A 19504-nucleotide genomic window follows, 5' to 3' on the forward strand; every position below is an offset into this window, starting at 1 on the left:
CTGAACAGCGTTGGATCGGTGGTACGGCGAGAGTGAGAGACCGCAGCCCCAACCCCATGAGAAGATCAAGCTGTATTACAAAGCAAGAATGCACGCGCGTCACCGTGAGGACGAAGATGCTTTGAGAAAAATCATCAAAGAGAATGTGACCCCCACCGAAGCCGACAAAGAACTTGAACTTGTAATTTATTACCAAAATCGACGTACCCGGGACCTTATTATGAAGAACAACCCGACCCCCCCAGCAAGAGACCTCTTGAAACAGTCGAATGTAGTCTACCAATTCTTATGCCCCGTCCGTGGATTTCCCGGCTCTTACGTTGGTATGACTTCTATGAAACTGTCCAAGAGGATATCCTGCCACGTACAAGAAGGAGCAATTAAAAACCATATCATGACAGCACTCCAGGAAGCTATCTCCTGCGACGGTATTATCAAGAATATCAAGATAATAGAGAGGGCTCCTGACCAGCGACGCTTGCGACTGCTCAAGGCACTCCTCATAAGGAGACCTATGTGTATGAATAATAGTACAAGTAATACCAGACCTAGCGACACCCCCAATCAAAGAATACCTGATGAGACTAGCAGCCCAGCAGCCAATGTCAATGCGAGCCGTCATGCCACAACGCCCAGGGAAGCCATGCCCCAGCCTCGACGGTCTGCTAGGCTGCAACAGCGCGACCTTCAATGACGAGAAGCGTCTTGAAGAAAACTTCCTTCAACCAATAGCAGAAGCGCATTGCGCCACCAGCCAATGAAAACGCAGCTAGCGGTTGACCCCCTGCTGACCTGCCGCTATATATTGAGTAGATCTTGACAGCACCTACAGTCTGCTCCGACCCACTGCCGTGATCATGCTCGGATGATACCGAGAGAAACGTTGGGCACTAGATAGATCAACTTATATTTTGATCTATTTGTTCATTTACTGCGACAAATAAATAAATTTGTAACCATTATCCCTGAAATTGACTCCTCCTGATGAGTAATACCGGCGCAATACTCGCCAGTTGTAGTAGCAGAGAGAAAGCTATTATTAGAAAAATAGAGAAGACTATTTACAAGTTGAATGCAGCTGATGCAGCAATATCTTTCAATAAGACTTGTTTGAAAGAGGGTCTCATTCCAATTGTTATTATTATTATTATTATTATTACGGTATTACTTCATTATCGTAACCATTACACATGTGTGCACACACAATTGAACTAATGTTATGGGTAGCCTTACATAGTGTACCTTTGTGTCAGTTGAATATGTAGCAGGCTTATATAATAATAGTTATAATTACACTTGACTGTAGAGTTGGTGTGCCGTCAAAGTTCAGGATATATCTTTAATGTGCCACTAAGCAATAAAGGGTGAGAACCTCTGTCATAGAGACTCGCTCAGATTCCTCCCACCAATAGTTGAGTCTTCCTGTTTGTAAAAGGACTGAGGTTTATATATCGTGTAGGAACAGATCATAATTTTTAAAAGTAAATTGTATTTTTCCTAACTATACAAACCTGAGGTCCCTTACACTAATGCCCACCTCATGCCACTGCTTATTCTGTTACCTGGGCCTAAAGCAAATTGGGACTCCCAACTACTGGACTGGTAGTTAACTACCTCCACCTTGTTTGAAAGTTCAGCTGCCATTTCTAGGCTTTGCATTTAGTATGTAATTCCTATTGTAAAAGACCTCAGGTTTGTATAGTTAGGAAAAATACAATTTAAATTAAAAACTGATTTTTTAAGTGTTATAATTGTTTTTCATGTCTGTGCCAGATTGATTCCTTTGTGGTGTGAGGATTAGTGTTATGCAAAAGAATACAGTCAGTCCCCATCTTACAGTGGGCCTGGCTTACGACGTTCAGGTTACAATACTTTTCAAATATATTCATCAGAAATTATTTCCCAGTTTATGATGCATTTTTTGGGGTTAATGACACTTATGACACCGATCGGATAGAAGATATATGGATCCAAAATGGCAGAATAATGAAAATTTACAGGGTTATTTTATGAAAAAGTCAATAAAAATGCAGTTCACATCATTTTCAATATGCACCCAAAGCATTTATAGTAAGATTTTCACGTCTGAAAAGCGTGAAATTGCACATGAAGTCATTTTGGAGAGAGGCCTTCCACATGCACTGAATGCCAAAAGGGATTTTGACGTAAGGAAAAATCTATTTCTGGGCGATTGGCTCGTGTCGCCAGCGAAATATCCTTTAATCTATTATTTCTAGGGTAAATGTACTAACACATACCAGAGAATAAATAAAATAAAGAAAAAGGTCAGTATAACTGACTCGCTCACCCTCCAAGAGGGTGTCGGTATGAACACTAGGCGAGTGAGACCACTACCACGAGCCAAATGCCAATAGAAATCTCCCACTACAAAAACCCTCCATGAGGGGAGCCGACCCACAGAGTGAGCAGCTCGTAACTACTACTACTCATCCCATGCTGCCGACTGCTGCGCCTCTGGTGGCCATCCTGAAGTTAGCAGACAATCTTGGGCGAAGGGATGGGTAGGGTGGGATTTTTTTCGCTGGCGACACGAGCCAATCGCCCAGAAATAGATTTTTCCTTACGTCAAAATCCCTTTTCTGGGCTCAGCTCGTGGTCGCTGCGCGAAATCGTACCAGAGAAATAGCACAAGATTGTAAATAAAAGTAATAAAATAAATCAGAATAGGTCTCAAATAAAAGAAAAAATAAATATAAAAAGAATATAATTGCTAAAAAGATACATATACACAGTGATACAAAATAGAAATATGCTTAAATTACACTTAATTCTAATCATGTTACTTAACATAAGGTAATTTACATATATACAGAGGTAAAATGGTTTACATGTATCAAAATGGTATCTGTGTAAAGGCATGTATCAAAAATATTATAGCAATTAATATAATCAAATGAACAAATTAATCCACAATGATAATATATAAGGAATGTATATGACTTAATATACAAAACCCGTAACCATTATAAATAAGATGTATCCCCTAGCATAAAAATAAAGGGGTAACATCCATGAGATCAATATCTATAATCATCTGTGAGTGTCCCTAGCAAAAAAATAAGGGGCACCCACTACATCATCATAAAGCAGCTAAGACACAAGGTGAATGTAATGAACAAGGCAGGAATAGACGAACTGTTGGGTGAGGCAGGTAGAAAGGAGGACTGAATCTTCTACTACAGATTAGCTAGAGTCAGGGGAAACTATGTTACCCGCTGCTACTGCTGAAAATTTCAGAGCTTCCAAGGACTTAAGGTAATGACGTTTGAACACTGTCGGCGATTTCCATCCGGTATACTTTTCAACTCATCGAAGTTCATATGTTGGAAATAATTAATTGAGGTGGCTACTGCCCTGACATCATGTGCTTTCGGGAAAGAGTCAGGATTGGCTTGCTTAATAAAGTACAGGATTTGTTGCCTGATGCCTTTAATGGATAAAGTTCCACCTTTTTCCCTCTTAAAGAGGGGACCCGATGAGGATGAGGAGGTCCTGGACAGAAAGGCTCGTAAGGTTGAAACTGGGCAAAGAGATACATCTTGTGGAAGGGGTAGTACCTTCCAACGGTTCCCACCTCATCAAAGGATCTTCATTCTTTGCTAAAAAGCTACGTTCCGGAAGAAGTAGGACTTCCCCTGTGGGAAGGAATTGAATATGATCCGGATCTCTGGATAAAGCCGACAGTTCTGAAATTCTTGCTCCTGAAGCTAAGCTTAATAAAAAATAGGGTTTTCTTAAGAGCATTATAAACGAGCATGTGTCATTATCGGTTTCTGAAGCCAGTTTAGACATCGTTTAAGAACCATGAAACTGACGTAGGCCTTACAGAAGGTCTAAGTCTAGCACATGCCTTAGGAATAGACGAGAAGTAGGAATCCGTCAAGTCTATGTTGAACCCAAATTGAAATATCTTTTTCAAGGCTGACTTGTTTGTCGTAATCGTGCTAGCTGCTAAACCTTTTTTCAAATAAGGATCTGAAAAAGGATATAGCTGAATTAACTGTCATGATTCTAATATCTGATTCTCTCAGGAAGATTGCTAACTTTTTGACAGCAGCATCATACTGTCTCAAAGTTGAATCCCTTTTATCGGATTCCAAGAAGAGAATATTCTGCGGGTCAATATTCGCATCTCTTTTTGCCGCAAACTTCATGAAATCCATAAAGTTAGGGTTTGAGAATCCCTGAGGAAGCGAACACAGTCTTCGTTTGTACTGACTGGGAGAGCCTGGGATTGGGGATCCGAAGAGGGCGAGGCCCAGTTCCAGAATTAGGGGATACCAATTGCTCTTCGGCCAGTCTGGGGCTACTAGAGCCACTTGACCCTTGAATGTTCTGAGTTTGTTTTAAAACTTTCATGAGAAGATTCACTGGAGGGAAGACATAAATCTTCTTCCAGTTGTTCCAGTCTAGAGCCAGGGCGTCCGTGGCATAGGCCAGAGGGTCCAGGTTGGGGGCTACATAACACGGCAGTTTTGTGGTTCGCTTGAGATGCGAAGAGATCCACCTGTAGCCCTGGAACTCTTGAAGGATCCATTGGAACGAACTGTTTTGTCCAGTGACCATTCGACTCTAGGGGCACTGATCGGGATAGCGCGTCTGCTATGACGTTTCTCACTCCAGCTAGTGAGTGGAGGAGAGATGCCAACTGAACTGTCTGCCAGGGAGAAGATGGCTACCATGACATGATTTAGATGACGTGACTTGGAGCCTCCTCTGTTTATACAATGTACTACCACTGCGCTGTCCAGGACTAGCTTTAGTGGAGTACTTTGGGTGGGCGCAACCTTTTTTAGAGTCAAGAACACTGCCATTGCCTCAGTACGTTTGATATGGGAACTGACGGAACTGAGGTGCCAAGTTCCTTGAACCTTTTTGACCTGGAATACCCTAGCCCAAACGCTTAAGGACGCGTCTGTGTGGATGGTGATCCCTGGTGAGGGAACTGAAGGGGTACTGACACTGACAAATTCTTGACTTTCGCCCACGGCCGAAGTCGATTCTTTAGAATCCGAGGGACTGAGGATAGTTCCCTGTCTGGCCTTGACTTTGCTCGTGAGCAGCCAGATTCTGGTTAGGTCTTTCAGTTTGGCTTTTCATTAAGACGTTCGTCACTGATGCAACTGGAGAGAACCCAGGATCCTTTCCTGAGTCATCCTTGACGCCAGTTTGTGACTTAGAGAAATTGCTTGACTGACTTCGCTATTTCTTTCCTTTTGGTTGATGGAATCGACAGAGTATGGAGGATAGATTCCATTGATAATGCCCAGCCACTGAAAGTTTGACTCTGGAGTGAGTCTTGACTTGGTCCTGTTTATCTTGAAGCCTAGATATTCCAGGAACTGAATCACTTTCAGTGTAGCTCTGTTGCATTCCTCGACTGTTGAAGCCCAGATCAACCAATCGTCGAGATACGCTACTACCATAATCCCTTGTGTCCTGAGTTGTTGCATACCACTTCAGCTAGCTTCGTGAACACCCTGGGTGCCACGTTGAGTCCGAAGGGAACTACCTTGAAGGAGAATGTCTGTTCTCCTATCTTGAAACCCAGATACGGACGGAAGTGTCTTGCAATAGGGATATGATAGTAGGAGTCTGTAAGATCGATAGAGGTGGTGACGGCCCCACGGGGAAGTAAGGTCCGCACCTGCGAGATCGTGAGCATCTTGAACTTGTCGCAGCGGATGGCTAAGTTTAAGCGGGACAAGTCTAAGATTACCCTTCTTTTTTTTGTGAGCCTTTCTTTGGCAGCTGAACAAAGAGGACCCTTGAAATTTTAATCTCTTGACTCTCGCTATAGCTCCTTTCTGAAGGAGGTCCTCCGCGTACTCTGTCAACTTCATTGGAAGGAAGTTGACGGAAAGGTCTGGATGGAGGGTGGGTTCGTCAACCAGCTCCAACCCAGGCCTTTTGACCACTATGCTCTGAGCCCATTCGCCTGAAGTTCCACCGGTGGCGAAAGTGAAAACAGCCTCCTCCTACCTGAAGTTCTTCATTGGTTCTGGTAACCGCCTCGGCCTCCTCTGAAGTGCTTTCCCCTATTAAAGGGGCCTCCCGATCCTCTCCCACGAAAGGAACGCTTACCTCTGCCGCCCCTTACCCGAGCGGTCCATACTTCTGTGAAGCTTGACTCTCGAAGGCTTGATTGTAAGCTGGAGAGATGGCGTAAGAGGTGGAGGGCTGAGGCTGAGGGGATATCACATAAATTGGCTGTGATTGAGCTTTAGAAGTGGAGGTGGGCTGTTGCACTAAGGGCACCGCTGGAACCTGCTGAGGAAAGCGTGGCTGCTTTTTCTGGTAAGGTTGGAAACGCCTGGGTTTCCTCTGCCCCTTACCTTTAGCTGTTAGGTCTTGCCTCCTCTTAGCCGTAAGGCCCCAACGGTCCTTAAGGCTCTGGTTCAGCCTCGTAGCCTCTGACTGGACTTCCTTCACCATAGCTTCTGGGAAGAGATCTGCTCCCCAGATGTTTTAGACGAGAGTAACCTATTCGGCTCATGCCGAATGGTTGCCTCTTGTAGGACATGCTTCCTACAATTCGTTCTAGCAGTGGCAAACTCAAACATATCTGACTGTACCGTTTGAGTCAGGGATTTGGTCATGAGCTTAAAAAGCGGTTCTGAGCCATAGGCTATGGTTGCTACCTCGGTCATAGCCATAGAGTTAATTGATCTGGCTAATCGCGATTTCGCGTCAAATTCAGCCTGAATAAGGCTATCTGGGAGCCTGGGTAGCTTTTCACCAAACTGCTCCATAGCACAGTCCGGTTTGAGTTTGCCAGCTGAGAAGGTGTTCGGCAAGTCTTCCCACAATTCTCCGGCTGAGGGGAGTAACGGAGATGTGGGATCTGCTTCCTTCAATTGAGGTATGGGTTCCCCCTTCTGGGCCGCTGGGATGGTAGACCTCGCGATCTTTGTCAGGAACGGGAGCGGGGTACTCTCATCCATTGTGAAAATGGTAAAGGGACTCTTAAAAGGTTGTATCTTGGTATTAGAACAATCCATGTCCTCTAAACACCTGGAGCCATTCTCTCTGAGCCTGGTCTCGTGAATAGAGGACTGTCTCCTTTGGTACCCTATCATCCCGAACCATGGCTGAAGCTGTGAGCCTTGCGTAGCCTATGAACGGAGGCTGGAGGTCTTCCGGGTAGAACTCGAAGTCCTCTCCCATCCTTCGAGTTCCAAATTCCGGTATAAAAGAGGACCGTCTTTAGAAGGGGGCGTATGACGCTACTCTCCATGGGTTGTTCATCGAGAAACGGAGGTAGCGAGTCATACGGAGGAAGCTGAGTTCCACTTGTATTGGAAAGTGGAGGAGAGGCTAGAGGGGCTTCTCTCAGTCCGGCTATAATGGAGTCTTGGGAAGTAATCCTATCCGACAATCGAGAGATCATTTGTTCCATGCTACTCTTTAGGGACCCAACCAGGTCGCCCACCTGTTGCAACAGGCCAGCATTGGAGTCCAAAGCCAGAGCTGCTGCGGAGGTGGAGGGGTGGCTCTGATCGGAACCAGGGGTAGCGGAACTGGTGACTCTGCCGGAGTACGAGATCTCTCTCTGGAGGATTTACTCCTTGAGGACCAGAGCCGGAGCTAGAAGCTTTAGACCTGCTGCTCCGGGATTCCCAGCCGGAGACTTACGCGAGGAGGATGAAGCCGAAGTCGTCTTCTTAGACGACGACGACGTCTTAGTCAAGGATTTCACTGCTTGACCCTTGACCTTAGGTCTAACCGAAGCGTCAGGAGGAGTATACAATTCATTACCTGTAAAGCCTTGGAAGGATGGAGAGGTTGCAGGAGTAGAAGAAACAGTTACGCCCAAGGGTGACCCTTGGGTGTCCACCTTACCTACCTCGACCAACAGGTCGTCTACAACCTACCATAGGTTCCACATTAATATCTAAAGTCGCGGACGTCCGTGGAGATATCCTGGTTCTTGGTCAGTTAATGAGGCAGCCAGCTGTTGTTGGATGAAGGCGATAGTCGGGGCCGCCCTTTTTTTCCTTACTTTTGGGTCGACGTATCCTGTCGCCTTGCCTCCGGGAAGATTAATACCGCCAACCGTTTCTCTAGAATGTAGGGCATACCCTTGGCGGCGTTCTTCCCAAAACCGCCGACCCAGGACCCGCAGGGTTTGCCAGTGCGGTATCCCTCACTGCCGGCGCCTGGAAGAGAGGGCGTAGATTAGATCTTTAACAATCACTCTTTTAAAACTAAAACTTAAAGCATAACTTAAACTTAAGATGCCATTAAGTTAAAGTTGAATTTGATGAAAACTTAAGCACTAAAACAGAAGCGGAGCAGCTACCGGAGATGGAATACTTACCCCGTCTAAAAGCTGCCTCACCAGATCGTAACATATGGTACACGTCTCATGGTACCAGACCTGGATGTCCCCGTGCGGAGTCGCGCATGGAGCATGGACCGGCAAACTTCGTGTCCACATGGGTCCTGAAGTGTGGCGGCGCATCCCGGATGCTCACAGTTGGTGGCCTGTAAGTGGGAAGACACATGAGTATCTTAAAGAATATCACTTACAGGCTAAAGGACAGAAGAACTCCGTTGCATGCCGGAGCTCGGAAAAAAATTTGGGCATAACCCCTCCCTGCTTCGCCTGAATAGGCTATAATCCCGAGAGATCCGGTAAGACATGTAAGGGAGGGGGGGATGGTTTAAGGTACTTAAGATAACTTATAGTTAATCTAATAACACTTAAACCTAAAACTCAAACGAACCGGACCAAGTCCAGTGCGTAGCGGAGTGTAGTAACTCAGCAATAACGGTAAGGTTAGCAGGGACCCACTGTATGTTCCGGTCCACTCTACTGGGTGGACTAACAAAAAACTTTCCGCTGGATGCCAGGACTCCGGTAGGAAAGGGGAGCCCTAGTAAGGTGGGAAAGAGCGAGAAGACATACAGGCTCGAGCTAGCACGGAGCGACAAGGTAGCAACGGATGGGGGGAAAGGCCAGTACCCCCAACACGTTACTACCGGCCGGACCGAGAAGCCGGAGAGGTCGAGTCCAGTCTGGGTCTGTCCCGTCTCCCTAGCCCCTCCGCCTGGGGGGAGAGAGGGAGGCAGGCTCGGGTATGTGGAGCGAGCATGGGCAGACCGACCCACCCTCCCCCGACTCTATGGAAGAGCGGGAGGGGGGGGAAGAAGGGACTGGGAGGGCAGCGTCTGGCTGTCTCGTGATCACGTAGTGACCACGAGGCGGTAAGACCAAAACAAGACAACTAAGCCTAGGGCAAATCAACTGATCAGGAGAGATGCTATCGGGGAAGCAACTGAAACTGAAAAGCAGTAGCATATAGGCCCACTGGGCCAAAAACCAACTGATCAGAGAGATGCTATAGGGAAGCACCGAACTGATGAGCGGTAGTATAGGCTCAATGAGCCAGGCCCTAGGCTAAGCCAGACGCCTAACAACCTAACCATAACAAAATACATAGTATAATTAAATAAAAATAAAAGAAAGAAAGCAATATAGTAGGAGAAAAAATCCAGGAGTGTACGACTAACCCGAAGGCAAGTCTACCACTCAAAGCTAGTCAGAGGCCGATACTAAGAGCCGGGACTAGGGTCTGGATAGAAGAAGCCTACATAAGGTAAAAGACATGCATGCATGACAAACCTGAGTAGACAGTACCCTAAGTAAAACGGATAACTAATATAGAGCGTACATAGATAAGGGGATGTTCTAGGTATGGGAGACCAAGAACGAACCCACCACGAGGCAGAACCATGCTGCCATGCTTCCGACCCAGAGTTCGTATTTATACCTAAAAAACGGCAAATACTGTCTCAGGGCCGGAAAAAACCAACTAACCATAAATACTGAGTACTTAACTTAGCTGCTGCGATAGCTGCACGCTCCATTATAGATAAATCCAACGAAAGGGCACAAAAACAACACCAGAGAGAAAAATAGCACGTGTGACTCGTGTGCGCTAACTGAAAAGGATGGCCACCAGAGGCGCAGCAGTCGGCAGCATGGGATGGAGTAGTAGTAGTACGAGCTGCTCACTCTGTGGGTCGGCTCCCCTCATGGAGGGTTTTTGTAGTGGGAGATTTCTATTGGCATTTGGCTCGTGGTAGTGGTCTCACTCGCCTAGTGTTCATACCGACACCCTCTTGGAGGGGGTGAGCGAGTCAGTTTATACTGACCTTTTCTTTATTTTATTTATTCTCTGGTACGTGTTAGTACATTTACCCTAGAAATAATAGATTAAAGGATATTTCGCGCAGCGACACGAGCTGAGCCCAGAAAAAGGTTTTTATCATTCCTCTCCTCTCCTCTCCATAAAAGGCATAAAATAACAAAATACCAAGACCTGAAGAACAACCTGAAAAGCACATGGAAACTGAAGGAAATAGAAATAATACCTGTGGTGGTAGGGGGCAATAGGACTTATAAAGAGAAACTTGAGAAAGTATCTTCAGGCAATACCAAGTTGCCCAAGTATAAATGAGGTGCAGATTGCTGCCCTCAAAGGAACGGTAAACACCTTGAAAAGATCCCTTTGATATTAGGCTAGTGGAGTATAGAGGTGCAACCATAGACCCCAGGCTGGGGCCCATTGCACCCCTGATATAAATTGAAAATTAGAATAACATAAGCCAGAGAGAAGCAGCTATTCACCTAGACAAATGAGTTTTTTCTCTGTCCCATGTTCTCAAAAGTCACATGGAAACACATACTAGATAGAAATTATTTATATGCACTGGGTGTGTTCTAAGAAGTCTTTTCTACCTCAAATGCTTATGCAGTTTGTACAAGAAAAAACTATTCTTCTGTAAATAGATTTATAATTCTCCCAAGTCACAAAGGAAAGATGCTGTTTGTTTCATTGTCAAAACTGGAGTAAGTCAGGAATTTTTGGTAAAAGCAGAAGCTGGTTGAATTGTCGACCAACTTTGGCCTGAATGAATTTGTTGATTCCGAACAGCATCCAAGGCTGTTTTATTTCTTTTCTGACAAATTGTGTTTAGATGATCATTGCATAGTGATATTTGTTTTCCCTGAGGATGCTTGTTTTACAGTTGTTATGAACAGGGCTATTTGGAACATGTCTTTCTCAGATTGTGATTTTATTTCAGGGTATTCCAGAGGAAAAGTTCTTCAGATCCTAACTAGGATTGAGTATTGCACATAGGACATCCTTTGGAAATGGAAGCTGAAGAATCGTCATCATTGCTGTTAATTAAAAAGGAGGAGGAGATTTTGGAGGAGGGTATTACTGAAAACACAGGTGAAGGCTCTTCGTTTCCAGACCCCTTCTTAGAAGTTAAGGCAGAACCAGAATTTTTTTACCATAGTGAATTTGATGTGAACTATTCATCCCAATCTATTAAACATGAGGACAGCTCTCCAAGCTGTGATGATGAAAGCGGAAAGAAGAAGCTCTGTATTACCGAAGAAAATAGACATTTGGGTAGACAGGATACATTTTCAAAGAGAACCAACGCAACAGGGAAGCAATTAACAGGCACTGAATGCCAAAGGATATTTTCAAAGAGCAGCAGCCTGAAATCCCACATGAGAACTCATACAAGAGAAAAACCTTATAGTTGCTCTATATGCCAAAGAAGTTTTTCTCAATCAAGTGATTTAACAAGACACAAGAGAACTCATACTGGAGAAAAACCTTATAGTTGCTCTATATGCCAAAGAAGTTTTTGTCAATCAGGTGATTTAAAAAAACACATGAAAACTCATACAGGAGAAAAACCTTATAGTTGCTCTTTATGCCAAAGAGGTTTTTCTCAAAAAGGCCATTTAACAAAACACATGAAAACTCATACAGGAGAGAAACCATATACTTGCTCTAATTGTCAAAAAAGTTTTACTGAATCAAGTAGTCTCACAAGACACATGAAAACTCATACAGGAGAGAAACCATATACTTGCTCTAAATGTCAAAGAAGTTTTGCTGAATCAGGTGTTTTAAAAAAACACATGGTAACTCATACGGGAGAGAAAAATTTCACCTGCTCCGTATGTCTAAGAAGTTTTTCTCAATCACATGATCTCAAAAAACACATGAGAACTCATACAGGAGAGAAACCTTATAATTGCTCTGTATGTCAAAGAAGTTTTTCTCAATCACAGGATCTCAAAATACACATGAGAACTCATACAGGAGAGAAACCATATACTTGCGCTATATGTCAAAGAAGTTTTTATCAGCAAAGATATCTAAAAACACACATGAGAACTCATACAGGAGAGATATACACTTGCTCTATATGTCAAAAGAGTTTTTCCCAACCAATGTATTTAAAAGCTCACATGAGAACTCATACAGAAGAGAAACCCTATACTTGCTCTATATGTCCAAGTAGTTTTTCTTATCAGTGTGTTCTCACAAGACACATGCGAACTCATACTGGAGAGAAACCATATACTTGCTCTATATGTCAAAAGAGTTTCTGCCATTCAAGTACTCTCAAATATCACATGAGAACTCATACGGGAGAGAAACCATATTCTTGCTCTATATGTCCAAGTAGTTTCTCTAAATCGTCTGGTCTCACAAGACACCTGCAAACTCATGCAGAAGAGAAACCATTCACTTGCTCTATATGTCAAATAGGTTTTTCTCAAAAACGTAATTTGAAAACTCACATCAGAACTCATACAGGAGAGATACCATACGTATGATCTATATGTCAAAAGTTCTATGTTTCAGGTACTCTCACACAACACATGTAAACTCATACTGGAGAGAAACCTTAAACTTGCTCTATATGTCAAGGAAGTTTTTCTTGTCAAAGTAATTTGAAAACTCACTTCAGAACTCATACTGGAGAGAAACCATAAACTTGCTCTATATGTCAAAGAAGTTTTACTCTATTAACTAATTTAAAGACACACGTGAGAACAGATAGACGACAGAAACCATTCACTTGCTTTGTACGTCAAAGTTTTTCTCAACCAATTCATCTCAAAAGACACAAAAATTCACACTGACAGAAACTGTATACTTGATCTCTAAGTAGTTTTTATTACATGTTTTTATTTAACTCAACTCCTGCATCTGACTGTTCAGAAATCCTGTAACTTGATTGTCAACCTGCTCACTTTGTCCGATGGACTCAAAATTTTGCCTGGTTACTCAATCCTGATAGAGTGGACTGACTGTATTGCAGTATTTAATATTGCTTTGTAAGTGATTAAAATAACGTATTATTCTGATTAGATTAAACTTTTTTTATTTCAATGTATAAAATAATAAAAAATTGATAAATAAAATACTTTATAAATATATGAATGAAATCTTTCATTCACCCTCATTAAAACTGATATCTTAATAATATTTGAGACCACCAAAACTTAATTGTCAACGCCTAGAAATAGATATTTTAGTGCAGCGGCCACATCAGGAAACTAGGGAGGAAATGAGAGCTACAACACACAAGGGAGGAAGCAGTTTCAGGGAAGAATCTTGCCTACTACTACTAACTCAACCTAACACGTACGATAGAAAATCGTTAATTCGCCAAAAATGCTTTATAAGTGAAATAACTAAGTTTTATATAGGAATAATATAATATTATTGTATTTATTACATTTCTATAAGCTTAAAATGTTAACAAGCGTAATTATTAACCAAGAAACGGCTCAAACAAAGGAGCTAATCCCCTCGGGTGGAAAGTGCTTGTGTAAACAAACTGGTGTCACTCATGATGAGGATTTGTGTCACCAGGTACATAAATCAGTCAATTTCAACTGGAAATATTAAATTAGTGATCGAACTGAAGGTCAGCCGAAGTAAATGAATGATCGAAGTTGAATTCATGAGTTAAAGTTTTTGTTAAAATTGAGTTTTTGACTTAAATATGGCTGGATTAAGTGAGGCATCTTTTGTCTCTTGAAAGGTCAAGTGATGAAAGTCAGTCCTATTTAAGCTTCATTTAATCGATCTATACCATTGTTTCTGTTTTTTTAATCGTATTCAAATAATGATGAAGGTCAGCCGAGGTCACTCAGTGATTGAAGTTTATTTTGAGTAAAAGAAAGCTGTGTTCGATTCAAGTACTGAGGAGGCTATATATAGGTATAAGTGACATTCCTAGCGGCCAGCCTCCCAAGAAAGGACCGGAATTCGCTCCCCTGAGCATCAGTCAGTTGTCAAGCGGGTGATTCTATATAAGCATTCTGCGGCCAGCTACACTATGGCAATTGACGTGAGTGTAGTTAGCCCTAAAAGAGATAGGAGTGCGAGTGTTGGCAGAGTAGGGTCAGTTAGTTGTGAGGTAGAGCAGCAGTGTTACAGATATGGTAAGCCTGGACACAGGAAGAATGAATGTCGGTGGGCGTTAGGAGCGTGCTTCGGGTATACGGAAGCCGTTGACTGAATGGACAGGAAAGAAAAATTGTATTAAGCTAAGGTGGGATGAGCGAATGGTGGGAACATTTGAGAAATTGAAAGAGGAGGCTAGAGATGTCACCTTGACTTTTCCAGACTATAGTAAGGATGCGAGTGAGCTTGAACTGTATACTGATGCAAGCAAGGTTACTATGGGAGAGTGTTTAGCACAGATGCAAGAGTTGAATGGGGAGGAACAGTTGAGAGTAATTGCGTATGTAAGTCAAGCCATGGGGTTTTGAGGATTCTGTGTGAGGAAAACGGTTGTAATTGGTTGGTTAGGAAAGGGGACTATGAAGGGATTTTGAATCAGGAGTACGGAAGTGGGAAGGTAGCTGAGGATGAATGTGGTGAGGATGACTGTGATGTATATAACCAGGTGGACGTGGCAGTGAATGTGTGTGTGCATGGGACTCGAGGGAAAATGGTGGCGATGGTCAGAATAAATGATAATGAATACTGTGATTTGGTTGATGCGGGGTCACAAGCTTCCTTGGTGAGTGGGTCAGTGGTGAGTGAACTGGAGAGATGCAATTGGGAAGTGAAAAGGCGGTGTACAAGTGTGAGGATACATGGGTTGGGACAAGGAAGTGTTTTAGTGTTGGAAGAGGTGCAGTTAAAGGTTAGGTTAGGAGATTTGGAAGTAGTATATAATTTTATAAACATGGGAGAAAATGGTATGCCAGCTTGCTTTTTGATAATGATGGATTTTTTGAGTTTGCATGTTATAAGCGTAGATATAGGAAATGGGATTCTTAGTAAGGGAGGTAGCACAATAGCTAGGATTCAGGATGGTAGTGCCTTGTAGCAAACTTTGGGGGGGGGGGGGGGGGGGGTGATTGATACTGCTAGAAGTGAGAATGATTTGTTGAGTGAGGAGGAAATGCAAGATAAGTGCTTGGGGGTAAGTATGTTGCAGCAGTGTGTTTTGGGGGGAGTGCATGTGGAAGATTGGCGTGTGAGTTGGATGTGTATAAGAGGGTTGCTAAACGGTTTGTGGTTAGTAAAAACATAGTGTACGTTTTACTTCAGGAAGGGGTGTATGACAGACATCAGGAAGGGGTGTATGGCAGGGAAGTGTATGTGCCAGTGTTTTCTGGCTTGCATCCCTGCGTAATATTATTCATAGTATTTTTCTGTAATAATTTAATGTAATTTGTAATTCTAAGCTTAATTGAAATGTAATTTTTTATTCACTTATAAAATTGTAAGTGAAAATGTTAATAATTCATTTCATTATCCGTCTGCTTCCCCCAGTAAGTGTCCTTTTTTCTCTCTCTTTCCTTACGTAAACCCTGCTTATAAATAAGCAGTTCATGGCTCTCCCTACCTACCCGCTGCTGGTAGTTAATGTCCTTGTCTGAAAGTTAAACTAAATGGCTCTGTAAAGGATGTAGGGTTTTATTTGTGTTGAAGAACAAATAAAGAACCATATTGGCAACGAACGACATTAATCAGGACTTCTCTAGTAAGACAGGAGGAGGTCTAGTAACAAGGCATTGGCTATGTAGCCAATGACGTCTAGATGTAACACTACACAAGAACAGATAATAACAGAAGCTATATCAAATCTACGTTCAAATGTTCTTCAGGCTTGATATAGCGGATATGTTATGATGTATTTCAGCCCAAATCTTGATAAATTGTGTATTTTATTCTTGTATCGGCCTCGTGCAACTTACTGCTGCATCCCTGTAGACAAAAATATTGACCTAATTATTGACCGAGTTGACAGTGCTCTTCAAATATATTCACCAAAAATTATTTATTTCCCGGGTTACAATGAATGTTCTAGGTGTATGATGCCGGGCCAATGGTAGAAATAAGCCTCCAACTACAAAAGTCCTACAAAAGTCCTACAAATAATACAAACCATAGAAGTCCTACAGATACTACAAATCCTAAAAGTACTACAAATCATAGAAATCCTTCAATAAAGATAACTACAAGTGAAGTTAGAGTAATAATTATAAATTGAATTATTGATTCAATTCACAGAAGAAAAACCAAGTGAACCAATGAAAACAATTTAGTACTATAACAAAAAATAATAATATCAATTTGGAAAAAAATAAAAATGAAGGAATGTGAACAATTTTGTAACAAATAAAATTTATTACTAACAAAAAATATAGTAAATTTGACAAAAAAAAAAAAAAAATAAATTTTCTAATATACTAGCAAGCTGGGTTTTTTTAATTATGCCATGTTTAAATGTTACAATTATAATTATATAAAAAATATGATATATATAACAAGAGTAGAGGTTGGAATGATAATGTGACTGACTGAGAGTCTTAATTAAAATCCAATAACTTCAGTACATTTTATTACAGAAAGAAGCAGATTCATCAACATGAATGCCTTTGACATAACCTGTTTCCAATGTGGGATTTTCAAGATATTAATAAAAAAATTAAACCTACTGAAAAGCAAAAATAATTGTTTTCTTAGTTATTACTAGTAGTAGTTTTGGTAGGCTATGGATGATGATGCCACACCCTAATAAATAAAAACTCTTTATCAAAACACATGTGGTACTTCTCATATATACGGCCGTTGTAACACAAACCACAAACAAAGACAACATCCACAACTTTAAAAGACCACTGCACAAACAATCACTAACAACACAAAATATCAACAATATGACAAGCCAATACACACACACACACCCATTTACAACATCAAGAAATCACATCAGCTCATCCAACAGTAACCCTCAACAACTCATATATAACAACAGAAACTCACAAGCACAACATTTTCAACAACAGAGGCACAACAACCTTCAAACACACAGGTCGTATGCTTGCGCAGTTCGATGACGTTTGCCTGAGTCGTTTCAGGAACATTTTGAAAAGCAGGCAGAAGCAATCTTCCTTGGATAGATATTTTTTTAAAGAGGCCTTTAGTAGTAAGCAAACAGGAAGATCCAAGTCTTATGAAAAAATGAAAGTTGAAAGTGGTGAAGAAATTGAAATTTTGTAAAAAAAAAAAACATAAAGTATAAAAAAGTAAAAAAAAAAAAAAAAGTAAAAAAAAATCAGAAAAAGGCAAATAAAAAAAAAAATTTAATTTAAAGTTTTTTGTAAAGTTAAGTGTTAATGTATTCTGCCATTTGTTAATGTGTTTCGTAAAATTTAGTGTTAATGTTTTCTGCCATTTTTTAATGTTTTGTAAAGTTAAGTGTTCATGTTTTCTGCCATTTGTCCTCTCCTCCTCTGTCGCCACTTTTGGAGATCGCCTCACTTGAAAGGTAAGGTTCCACATTTTACTACTACATATGTACGTACAGTATTCCTTGTACCCTGTACACTAATACACTTTATTTACAGGTACAGTCATGGTTATGTTAGTTATTGAATGGTCCAAATTGTTTTGTTCCATTGTTTATTGGTCAATTTAGCTTTATTGTAAGATTTACTGTGGTGTTTTTGTAGGGCTTGGAACGAATTAGGCAATTTACATGTAAAACGTAGTTCGAGATACAAAAAAATCAGGTTATGAAGGCCGCTTCGGAACAGATTAATTTCGTATCCTGTGACACTACTGTATTTTCTGGGCTCAGCCTGTGTCGCTCCGTGAAATGGTTCCTTTAGCACTCATTTCTAAGGTATAAGTATTGCTACAAATACCAGAGAAAAAGCTATATGGTGGTGCCAGAGTATTCTGGCTCGCTCACCTTTATTCAAGGTGTCGGTATGGTATTTGGGGCGAGTGAAACCACTACTAGAGGTCCCTTGCCATTTATTCTCTTCCTTCCTCAATATCCCTCGTCTACAGAGGAGCCGTTCTAGGCCCCCGCTACCCGCTACTACTACAAATAGCGCCTTTGTTTACCATTCCTTTCGATAGCACTGTTTACGCCACACGCATTTTTTCCTTGTGCTGTTTTTCCGTCTGGAATTTTTTATCTTTCATCATGGAACGTCAAGTAGCTTCTGCATCCAAGTTAAGTACTGCAATTAATGTTGGATATTATTTTGACATGATAAACTGTATTAAAATAGGTTATATGCGAGAGCGGCAGCCCGCGTGTTGCCAACTTGCGCCGCCATTTCGTGGCTCTCTACCCGTGTAAAGTTACGCTCTTATCGTTCTCCAATGAGTCTCCTATACTAGTTGGAGTCGATCTCATCATCTAGCAGTACTCTATTTATATGTATTATACAGATTCTTTTATTACTGACGATTTTAATGTCTAGTCCGATCACGGGGGTATAGCCTACTGACCGAACCGCATGCTGTCGGGACGTAGCCTACTCAGTTAGCCTTATTTTACATCTTGAGGTTGGCATAACAACTATTATATATCTATTCAAGTTGTAGTATAGAAATTTCATTGTAAGACTCTCTTGTCTTCTACAGAAGGACCCTGGTCCATTCGTAGCCTATGATCGTCCTTGAGCCACCCTGGTCGCCTTGCCCCTTGATTAAATAATTCGATACGGCATCTAGGCTAGCTGCTCCGAGTTGCCAGGCTAACGGGTCCAAATCGATTCGATTTGCAAAGTTAGGCCAGCTTCTCATGAGGACACATTTCTTTCTTTCTCGCTCCATATTTATTTCACTTTCTTCTCCCTCGTGTTAGGACAGGATGTTTGTGCTATGTGTTTGATTTGTTCATTGTAGACGGCATTCAGTTGGCCTATAGGCCTACTTTCGATCGACTGGTCTTTCACACCGCGTGAATGTTCACCCAGCTAAGAAGGTTTCCAGTCGATCGCGTACGAGCCACCCTGCTAACCGACCTCTCCCCGTTCCCCCCCCCTCTCACCCACCTTGGTGGAATGACGACTCGCTCACGCTACCTCAGGTAGCCGATCCGAGTTTCCCTTAAGGGGGGGGATAGATGGGGAGGGCTATCGGTGGGCAGGCCCACCGTACCATGCCTCGCTCTAGTGGGGATGAGGGGGCCCCTGCTCGGCCGAGCCCTGGTTGGCCACCAGGCTCAGCTGGGCGGGGGGCACCTCGGTCCACTAGGTCTTGTATCCCTTTCACTGTCTTTTGCGCCCACCCTTTCCCGCCCCGCTCCGGCGGAATCGGTACTCCGGCTTCTAGATATGGTCTATGTAAATAGTCCTACACCTCGCTGACCAGATATGGGTCAAAGT

At 42.3% G+C, this 19504-nt stretch overlaps 1 protein-coding gene across 1 annotated transcript in view; it reads left to right on the forward strand.

Annotated features, from left to right (window-relative positions):
• The window catches only part of LOC135213217 (gastrula zinc finger protein XlCGF57.1-like), a 335008-nt gene extending 321882 nt beyond the window's left edge, over positions 1 to 13126 (forward strand). Inside the window, exon 2 of the mRNA XM_064247197.1 lies at positions 11116 to 13126. Within this exon, the coding sequence (XP_064103267.1) occupies positions 11186 to 12679 (1494 nt within the window). The 5' untranslated portion in view covers positions 11116 to 11185 and the 3' untranslated portion in view covers positions 12680 to 13126. The remainder of the gene's footprint in view (positions 1 to 11115) is intronic.
• The last annotated feature ends 6378 nt before the right edge of the window (positions 13127 to 19504 follow it).

Source organism: Macrobrachium nipponense, chromosome 42 (assembly GCF_015104395.2).
Source record: "Macrobrachium nipponense isolate FS-2020 chromosome 42, ASM1510439v2, whole genome shotgun sequence".
NCBI lineage: Eukaryota > Metazoa > Arthropoda > Malacostraca > Decapoda > Palaemonidae > Macrobrachium > Macrobrachium nipponense.